The 11,067-nt window shown below is 37.3% G+C and overlaps 1 protein-coding gene across 1 annotated transcript; it reads right to left on the bottom strand.

Moving 5' to 3' along the window:
• Positions 1-9,543: 9,543 nt before the first annotated feature.
• On the bottom strand, positions 9,544-10,575 carry LOC120538168 (paraneoplastic antigen Ma1 homolog). Its single transcript, XM_039767604.1, has one exon. The coding sequence runs from the start codon at positions 10,573-10,575 to the stop codon at positions 9,544-9,546; it is 1,032 nt and encodes a 343-aa protein (XP_039623538.1).
• Between the last annotated feature and the right edge of the window lie 492 nt (positions 10,576-11,067).

Consider the following 11,067-nt stretch of genomic DNA (forward strand, 5'->3'; position numbering starts at 1 on the left):
ACCAACACAAAGAAGCAGAAACATCTACATAACACCAGACCAACCAGCACAGGCAAGATGCCTTAGAACAACAAGGACAATATATGACAAACCACAGAGCAACGAAGATCAGCAGAAGCAAGTCTTGCACCTTGCTAGTGAATGAAAAACAAATTACACACACAACCTTTCTGAAGAGCAGCAGCAAACTGCTGGACAACAAGAAACATTACAACTGAAAAACTATAGGGATTCCATAACACTGAAATCTCAAAACAAGATATTCCCTTTATATTATGGCGTAGACAATTTCCTGTTCATTTAGCATATTGTATGACTATCACCAAGTCACAATGACAAACATATAATAATGTCAGAGTTTATTTGCCAGGACCTGTTTTTACCCCTGGCCAGTTGTAACACTACATTGTCCAGAGTTATATCAAAATCCGGGTTAAATATGCAGGTACTTGCAGGTTACACACAGGGGAATATTTTCACTGACTATAATGTTTATGCAACAAATTTTGTTTTCTGTCAAATATTATAGATGTCGGTATACTATATTACTTAATGGCCACACTTCACACATACTGACTTACTTGTGCCCTGCATTATCCTTCTTATCCAATACTAGCCGCACACCGCATAGTAGTGAAACAGGACAGTGAGGAGGGCCCTGCCTGGCTCCCCACTCCTGACGTCGCACTTCCTCTACCCTCAGCCTGCTGCTTGTCTCTCAGATTAGTGCAAATAAATCGCTCCTGCAAGTGAATTATTATACTTAGCTCAATGAGAGTCACAAATTCAACCGGAATGTTCAAGCAAATTGTAGAAAAAAACCTGATCTAAATTTGTTACGTAGTTCTCTTATGAAAAGTGGATAGGCATACACAGAGACAGACTTTATTAAAATAATCTCCTTTTACTGTAATGTGTGATGTTCTTCTCTCCCTCATTATCATTTCACTAATGCTTTTATTCTTGCAAAATGTTCAGAAGCAGGATTTACTAGTAATATAACAAAATTTATGTGACAAATGTTACAGTTCAGTGTGAGGAAATTATATTAGACCTCAAGAGGAAAAAAAAGATCAAAAGTGTAAGATATGAAAAAAAACACTAATAAAGCAGTCTAACATAGATTTTGCTGTTATGTCAAAATTTCATACAATAATACAATAATGTGCTGATGGCTTCAAAATAACAAACCAGAGACAAAACTACAACAGAGATAAGGATTAGGAAGTGCTGTGTACAGTCTCTAATAAGATAATTAAAAGCAAGGCTGAGGAATGTATTTGAAAAATTATTGCAGAACCTGAGTTACACAAGTCTAAATGTAAATTTACACATAAGTATTGAGACGTTTTGAAGTAAATATCTAAAAAAATAATGTAGATATAAAGAATATGGATTTATTTTCAGATAAGACCTTTTAAAATTTTGGTCTTTCTTCATTAACTACCTATTTCTTAAGTGGAAGTACATTTTTAATTAAACATACTACCTAATTATAAAACTTATTAATAATTCACTTGGAACATTTCTAACTTTACAGATTTTCTATTTCTGAAAACAAGATTAAAATATTTTGTGATCCCAGAAAGAGATTAGTATTTTACAATCCTTTACATTCATTGGTTTTATTTCCTTCTATCCATTTTCAAATATTTCATTCAAATAGATACTGTAATACAATATAAAAACACGTAAATGCAAATAGGAGTACTTTTGGTTAACGGATTCTTTAATTAATAAATTTGAACAAACTAAAATGACTGAAAAAGAGAATGTTCCAATAGTAGAAATGATTGATATAACATTAATTAAAAACAAAAGAAAAAAAAACACCCTACTTGAAGAGATAATTCTGTGGGGCAAAATAGTGCATACCATGATTGAGGAAAAAATAGCTTTAACTTGGAAAATACCAATCTTATCATTTAAAAACTGATAAGTTACCTTCCACTATCTGCCAAGATCTTTTAGTAAGGTGTCATTGTGTACCAAATCAACAGAACAAACATTTCTTAGTACTTGTAATACTGATGTTACAAAGACAAAGATTGTCTTTTGATGGTAAAAAGTGTGCCCTCAAAAAGAATCATGGGGAAATTTATTAAAGCTCACAGTATACACCCAGTAACTAATGGTTGCTACTTAAAATTCCAAAATCACACTCTTAAAAATAGTCTTGCAGCTCAGAAGTTCCAGTATTCATTACAAGGGATAAAATATTGAAGTAAAGCATTTGTCTCGCTTGATATCAAAGTTACCCACTTACAGACCTTTAAAGCAGAATGACTACCTATAATTCCACTGATAGTCATAACCTTAATTAAATTCACACAATTTTGCTAAGAATATGATCGCTTCAAAGATTTGCCAATTCAGTGTGACATTTTCAAAAATGAAATATTTACATACTGTATGTTTTTTAATCAAGATTTTTGTGCTGTTTGCATTGCCTGTATATACTGCAGATTTCATCTTTCATTAATAAGAACTTTAACAGTATAATAATGTGAACTGCTGTTATTATAATGAAGACTACATTATTGCTGCATTTGAAAATTACATTGTAATGTTTTAATAATAATTTATCAAGATAGCATTTTATGAACAACAATAGAAGAAGTAGAGTTAAAAACAATAAGGAATGACAGATGTTTAGAAACAAATCACTGTGTTTTTTGAAATGAAATGTCTCTTTCCCTCATCATTCTAAGCTACTCTGCAAATAAAGAATAGTTAAGAGTCACCATTAGTAATTGAATCCAAGATAGATGTCTTTTATTACAACAAGCATGAGGGAGTCAGTCAAGTTCTTGACTTTATCAGTTCATTGTGACTGAATGACTATTCTGACAAAGCAGCATCTTAAATAAATTAAGTTAATTTACATAACGCAGTCAAGGAGCATTTCATTGACACTAATCAACATAAACATTTTTGGTATAGTCTTAGAACACACCCATATTTTAATATTATATAAAGGTCCCAAAATAGTTAACATTTTATTTTTATGTTTTTGGACACACACATTCATCTCCAAAGAAAATCATATTATTTATAAATTCCTAAAAAATCAAATGTATGTCATTGAGATTATCTCCTCATTCTCTGTGGTAAGTATAGAATATGCTAGTTACACAGGAAAGGCGCACACAGAAACTCACAAATATAACACACAAGGGTATACTCTTTAATTTTTTTCTACATAGCACATATATCTTAATTAACATATTCTGTTTCATTAGGGTAGGACAATGCGCTATTAGCACATGCTCCAGGTCTATATGGCTACATATGGGCATTACTCATATTTAATTCTGCATATATTTTGTAAATGGACTTCAGCGGAATCAAGGATTACATGTTTCCTTGGAGTGTTTGGAAGGTTTACCAATAAAGGAATCACCAAAATAATTTCTGTTACACATGGTTTGTCAGTCAGACACTGGAATAGGTTGTCCTACAAGGTGCCCACCTGGGTATCACCATTGAAATTACTCAACCTGAAGACATATGTAAGCAAAGGTCATTTCCTTGTTACAGACAAATTGTTCTCGTGTCTGGAGTAGCGTGTGTAGAACCCACAAGTTCACAAAATAGGCATTGATATGTTTAAAATGATGCAGATTAATCACATCAGAGGACATCTACAAAGTGTCAAATACAACTTCATAAGAGTTTAACATAAGTGAAAATTTACTTACCAAATGGTAAATGCTAAAACATGAATAGTTATTTATGATATTTATGAAACTGTAAAGTAAGGAAGTTCTTACGTTTTTATTAAAGCATCAATGTTTATGGATAAAGGCTAGAGAATTATAAATGATGGGTGTATACAGGTGCAGCTTTAGCATTGCTGCCTTATAGCGTTAGTGATCTCCATGGTCAAAGAATATGTTAAACAGGCACATTCCTCCATTTTCTTTCACATTTCAAACACGTTTGGTTAATTGATGTTTTTAAATTACTCCAGTGTTTGCACAAATGTGCTGGATGATAAATTTGTCCCATTTAGTTTAGATTTTTCTTTTTTTTTATTTTATTGAATTTATTTAAATCAAATAATATTCCATACATGCAAGTCTAATTGTACTAAACTAGGTTCAAAACAAGTAAATCCCCACCCCTGAGAAACTAGAACTAGGAACTAAGCCAACAGAATAAAACCTTAACAGTAGGAAAAGTAAGCAAATAAATAAATAAATAAAAAAGGGAAGAAAATCCGCTTCCTCAATTTAAATGCTTATTCTAAAATGTTGTTGATTAGATCCTGCCAGGTTTTGAAAAAGTTTTGTACAAATCCTCTAAATGAGAATTAGATTTTTTTCCAGTTTCAGATATTTTATAACATCAGTTATCCACTGACTTAAAAGAGGTGAATTAGGATTCTTCCATTTAAGCAAGGTAAGTCTATGTCTATTTGCCAATTGTGAAGTAAAGGCTATTACAGTGTGTTTGTCTTTCTCCACTTTAAACCCATCTGGAAGAACACCAAACATAGCTGATAATGGGTTAGGTGGGTTTGCGACACCAAGGCTGTCTGATAGGCACTTAAAAATTTTGGTTCAAAACATGTGGCCCAATGAGGCTGAAACTTAATTGCAATGTTCGCAAATTGGATCTTGCCCTGGAAACATTTTGGACAATTTTAAATGAGACCGGTGTGCTTGATAGAAGATTTTAAGTTGAATAATTGTATGTTTTGCACATATGGGGCTCAAGTGAATTTTATGCATGACTGCCTTCCACTCCTTTCCTGAAATGTTGAATAAGAGATCCTTTTCCCACTGTACTCTGGGATCTTTGACAGGGAGGGCCTTTAAAACATTTCTATATATTGCAGAAATGCTGTCTAAGTCCTCAAGCCTGATCAATATTTTTCTGGAATAGAGGTTGGTGGGAGGTGAGAAAAATTGTGCAGGTTTTGTTTAACAAACGTTCTAATTTGGAAGTAGTGAAAGGAATGTGTTGCTGGAAACTTAAATTTGGAGTGTAATTGTTTGTAGGATGCAAAGATGTTTTCTATGTACAGATCTCTAAACCCAAATGCTTTCCAGACATTAAAAACTATGTTTGTTTGAGAGGGTTGAAAAAGGTGGTTATCACACAGAGGTGCCAAAGATAAAAGGTTCTCTGTTTTGAAGCACTTTCTACATTGTTTCTTTATTCTGATTGAGTGAAGCACAATTGGGTTTTTAGCATATTGGCGATAGCTTGTACTTATTTTGGTACAAACTAAGGAATACAATTTGTTAGGACGATTTCTTGACTAATGTTTCCACCATACTACTTTTCTCCTAAACTAAAACACTTTCCCAGCACAAATAAAAAGATTTTCATCACAAACCTAACTTTTCTACATAAAAGCAATTTAAAATGTCAAGTGTTAAAACATTCCCTAGATTTGGAAGTTAAGCAGTTCTGGTTATATCTGATACCGGTTTTCTTACTCAGATTTGACATAGACATTCAAACAATTTCCAATATTAAATAATTATAATCAATAGTTTTACCTTTTCCCAAAAATTGCCTCATCTTGGTATTGAAGTTTTCAAATTAGAATTCAGTCCCAGACAAAAACAGTTATATGACTAATTTTAGAGACCTCAGCCTTGCTTGAGTTTAGCAGATTTCAGTCTGAATTTGTGGTAGAAATCAACATCTTAATTAAAGAAAGAAACTTATCCTCTAACAGGACAAATTGAGTCAGTAATCAGGCAGGAGGAAAGCTGTCATTTAATGTCTTTTAGCACCATGCTAAAGAAGGTGCATCCTTCACAACAGTCTGCTACAGATAAACAAAGGATACAGGGTAATTTTTATAAACTATTGAATTTACATAGAGTGTCAATCAATGCATACATTTACTCTGGTTGGTTCATTGGTTTACACCCAAATGATCTATATGTAGCGCTTTCTTTACCCTTTAGCCATAGGATAGCGCCCTAAGTTCGTTTCCCTAATTTCCCTAAACTGATTTATAGAAAACCCCTTTAATTTTAAGTATGTGTTTTTAGAGGATAAATTGGAATCCCTTAACTAATACCTACTTCCCAGTAATAATCTGCCAGCTGTTTCACAATTAGTAACTTGTAACACAATTCACAATACAGTCTGGTTCAATGGAAAGAAAGTCAAAACACACCATATCCAGAGGTCCATTGCTTGTGATCTGTTGGAGAGCTGCAGCTCTTTGTGGGAGAGACTTTCTAGCAATGCATCTTCCACAATTCTGGACATACGCTGCAATCTCCAAAGCCATTTTGGGCCAGTAAAACTGGTCCTTAATAAGTTCTTTGGTTCTGTCAATGCCCAGGTGACCAGTGTCATCATGCAGAGACTTCAAAACCATGGACTTATACTAAGCAGGTAAAACCAACTGGTTCACCTCTTTTCCAAGAGGTATTTTAGTGACTCTGCACAGGAGATCCTGCTTGATCTTGAGCTTTGAGCTTTCTCTCTGCAAGAGAGCAACATCAGAATTGATATGTCTGGGAGTAGAGACATCTTTACCCATTTTCACCTGCTGCCATACACTGCCAATGACTGGGTCTGAGCACTGGGCTTCCAACAGATCTTTGTGGCTAAGCTGTTCGAGTGGACTCAATTCTATCTGTGTGAGGTGAGCATATAAAGCAGGAATGACATCAGGTGTAGCTCCAAGCTGATCAATAAATCTGCTGCTGCAATTTGTGGCCCCCCATATAGTGATCTGGCGACACAGGGCTTTGACTCCAGAGGGGGAGACATTCACCCAGTCTTCCTGTGTCTCTTGCAGATTTCTCGACAGCAGGTCAGCATCAATATTTTCCTGTCCAGGCTTATACTGGATGTTAAAGTCATAGGTCGAAAGTGCAGCTAACCATCGGTGACCTGTGGCATTCAGTCTAGCGGTAGTCAAAACATATGTGAGCGGGTTATTATCCGTCCTCACTGTGAACTTTGCTCCATACAATTAGTCATTGAACTTGTCAACTACTGCCCATTTCAATGCAAGAAATTCTGACTGGTGGACAGGGTAGTTTCTTTCAGCTTGACTCAATTTTCGAATGGCAAAGGCAACTGGGTGAAGTCCTTCGGGATACTATTGGTTTAACACAGCCCCTAATCCGTTCAGGCTTGAATCTACATGCAGAATGTATGGCTTGGTGGGGTCTGCAAACACCAATACAGGTGCATGTGTAAGCTTTTGAATTATTTGGTGAAAGGCATTATCGCAAGCTGATGTCCAACGGTTGCCAAAAGGCTCATCCACCTTGAAGTAACTACATTTCTTTTCTTTAGCTATAACCTTTCTTTTTTGTTGAGTAGGGCGGTAACCTTTGGTCAACCCAGTGAGAGGGCGTACAGTGGCAGAATAATTCTCAATGAACCGCCTATAATATCCACAAAATCCTAAGAAGGACCTGAGGAGCTTTAAGTCGGTGGGCTTCTTCCACTGAGAGACAGTGCTCACTTTCTGAGGGTCTGTAGCTACTCCAGAGGCAGAGGCAATGTGTCCCAAAAATTTCACTTGGGGTTGGCAGAACTGGCATTTGTTAATGGAGATTTTAAGGCCACATTCTTTCAATCGATCCAACACTTTAAGGAGACGTTCCTCATGCTCCTCCAGCGTCTTCCCAAACACAATCTTTGGAAGGTTGCTGGAGCACCAGTTATACCTTGAGGCATTCTATCGAACTGATATAAACCAAGAGGACAAATAAAGGCTGTCTTTTCCTTGTCTGCCTCTGACATTTCCACCTGATAGTACCCACTTCTCAAATCCAGAACAGAGAACCATTTACTTCCTGTCAGGCAGTCAAGTGCATCGTCTATGCGTGGCAAAGTATACTGGTCTGGAATGGTTCTGGAGTTGAGTACACAATAATCAATGCACATCCTCACTTTGCCATTCTTTTTTCTTACTATAACAATAGGGGATGCATATGGGCTTCCCAACTCTTTGATTATTGCTGCTGCCAGAAGCTCTTGAAGATGCCTCCGGACATCTTCAATGTCAGCAGGTGCAATTCTGCCTGACCTCTCCCTGAATGTTCGAGAGTCTCTTAGTCTTATGTGATGGGTCACACCATTCGCCAGGCCCACATCCCACTCATCCAAAGAGAAAACATCCGCTCTCTCCGATAGCTTTGTGGCTAACCGAGTCCTACATGCCTCTGGGATGGGTGACTCACCAAAATTGAACAGCTTGGGGTCAATGCAGGTTTTAAGAGAATAATCTTTCCTAATCTCAGTGACAGTATCCACTAAGTAAACTTGGGCTAATACTGCACCTGCTGGTATAGCAGTCTCCTTTTGGGATTCATTTCTCAGCACAAGGGTGAAGTTGTTAACATCCATGGCTGAGAGTGTAAGCACAGCTGGAGGAACCAGTACACCAGCAGGAAGGTTGGTGGTCTCATCAGCCTCTACCATCAGGATATTTTTCCCCAGAGGCAACTGCTGCTCTACTTTGCAGACAGCTTTTTGCATGCCTCCAGCTGGGATGGTAAGCGGGCCTGGCCCTTTCCACTTCACTTGCCCAACTACACCCATATGTGGATCGGTGGATAATGTTGACTCTTCTGGAGTGAGAGCAGATACTTTTAGAGAATGAGCTCCATCATTTACATCAAGCTCTTCATAGAAAATCAACAGAGAGTGTAGTTTCTTGGAGTTAGTTCCAATAATGACAGGGACTGGATCAGGGCTCTTTGGATCTGGACACATTAAGGCCAGCACTGAGACAGTCTCTACAGCCCCTTTTGACTTGCAGGGAAATTCTAGATCAACTGCCACATATCCTTTGTATGGGTAGTCAGAGTCAATTAGGCCCCATATAGCCAAATTTGTGACTGGCTGAACTGGCACATGGGGAATATATCTTGAATGCCAACTTTCAAATATAATAGTGACTCTGGAGCTGCTGTCAATTAGTACTCTACATGGCTGTCCCTCAATGGTCACATCAGCCATCATGGAGGGGCCAATCAATCCTTTAGGAATGTCATCAGGTTGAGGGACCTGAACTGTGCTTTGGTTGACAGAGCCCACTTCCATAGATTCTGCTGCACTTTTAGTTAACAAGTTTCCTGCCCTATTTTTTCAAAGAGCACTGAGCAATTTCTGAATGACCTTAGCAGAGTTCTCAGGTACAATGCAATTGGTGGCAATATGGCCATCCTCTCCACATCGGTAGCAGAAGTAACTTTCCAACTCTTTTGCAGCATATGTTGTTTCTGCTTTGTATTTATTCCTCCACTCTTTCTTTTGGGGTTCTCTTTTTACAGAGCTGTGTGACACGGACATAACAGTTAACTGTTGTTACAACTGTTGTACCTGTTGACTTAACATCTGCACCTCACTTTCTCTTTCAGTGTCCGTACATATCTTAGCTGGTTTAGCTTTTAGATTTGGACATGTGTCTTGCTGCTTTGTGGTTAACTCAGATAACTGGTGGCGCAACTCTTTTATCTCTGCCTTTAACACTTGGACTTCTGTTTCTTTGGTCTTTGATCCATCATCAGCTTTTACTTGTCTTATTGTTGTGCTTAACTTGCTTCATGCCATCTCAAACTCTTCCTCTTCCCGTATCTCACATAACAGCATTAAGAAAGTGGGAGGCTTTTCTCTCCTTTCTCTGAGTCTCAGCTGCACTAACATCATATCAGATTCTGTAGCCCCTCGTATGAGCTGATCAATTCTGGCACGATCTGCTCTGGAGCCAGAAAGACCTCCTTTCTTTACTACTTTGATCAGTAAGTGTTCTAATTTCCGTAAGAAGTCAGACAACCTTTCCTTAGACTGCTGATATAAACTCCGGAATGCAAAATACAGGTCTTCACCAGACTCAGGAGACCCGAAAGCACTTTCTAAAGCATCAACATAGTCAATGGGGCTGGCATCAGGGTCACTCAACTGAACAGCCTGAATTATATCAAGTGCAGGACCTTTTAGACTCTCCACTATTTTCTTTCGTTTCTCTCGATCCGAACAGTCAGACTCTTCAATCATCAGACGAGCTTGTTCAAGCCACTGCTCCAGGTTTTCCTTACCTCCAGGAATGGGTTGGTTTCCAGAGAACATGCACAAACAGCGGAAGGCATTGTTCTCATAGGTAGGTCTTAGGGTTTTTCCTAACAGATCCCCTACTGCTTTGATGATAGATTCAGGTGAACTTGCCTGGGGAGCATCTGTCGACAGCAAAGCATGCACATCACTTACTGTTTTTCCCTCATCTTTCAGTAGTTGGTGCAGCTTGGCTGAGAAATCATCCACAGTGTCAGAAAGAAGGACAACTTTCCATTTTAAATCTCCATTCAATGGTTGCAAGTACATAGGAATGCGGTCTGAATCTACTTTGTAACGACACTCGCAGAGCACCCGATTGCTGCCTGTCTCAGCATCAGTTTGAATGTCTCTTACTTTAACTCTTCCAAAAATCTTCACTGAAGGTGCTGCTTCTTTAATGTCAGACATTTTAGTCTCGGTAGGAACACCACACAATACAAAGGCATGGAGTGGTTCTATGTTGGCCTCTCTGCACCAGCTACTGAACTTAGCTTGTAACTGAAACTCTTTTTGGGTAGCCATTACGTTTTAACTGCGACTTATAACTCTGCTAATAACTGAAACTCCAACACAAACTATTCTCGTACTTTTTTTATTATTATTAAAAATGATATTCTAAGTTTAAATGGGATTTAAATGATGAAAGGGGAAAAAGAAAAAATAAATCCCAGCGGTGCCTCCAATTTATGTAGCGCTTTCTTTACCCTTTAGCCATAGGATAGCGCCCTAAGTTCGTTTCCCTAATTTCCCAAAACTGATTTATAGAAAACCCCTTTAATTTTAAGTATGTGTTTTTAGAGGATAAATTGGAATCCCTTAACTAATACCTACTTCCCAGTAATAATCTGATGGTGTTTCACAATTAGTAACTTGTAACACAATTCACAATACAAATATGTTCCCAAAACATAACAACATTTATTGACTAAATTGGAAAAATATCAAAAAAAGAAAATAAAACCATTTATAGTTAAGACCAATCAAAATTCCCACAAATCATAGATTACAGAAATT

Source organism: Polypterus senegalus, chromosome 10, assembly GCF_016835505.1.
Source record: "Polypterus senegalus isolate Bchr_013 chromosome 10, ASM1683550v1, whole genome shotgun sequence".
In the NCBI taxonomy this organism is placed as follows: Eukaryota; Metazoa; Chordata; class Cladistia; order Polypteriformes; family Polypteridae; genus Polypterus; species Polypterus senegalus.

Excerpts from the sequence above, each read along its gene's own strand:
- LOC120538168 (XM_039767604.1), bottom strand. The coding sequence starts at position 10,575 with ATGGCTACCCAAAAAGAGTTTCAGTTACAAGCTAAGTTCAGTAGCTGG.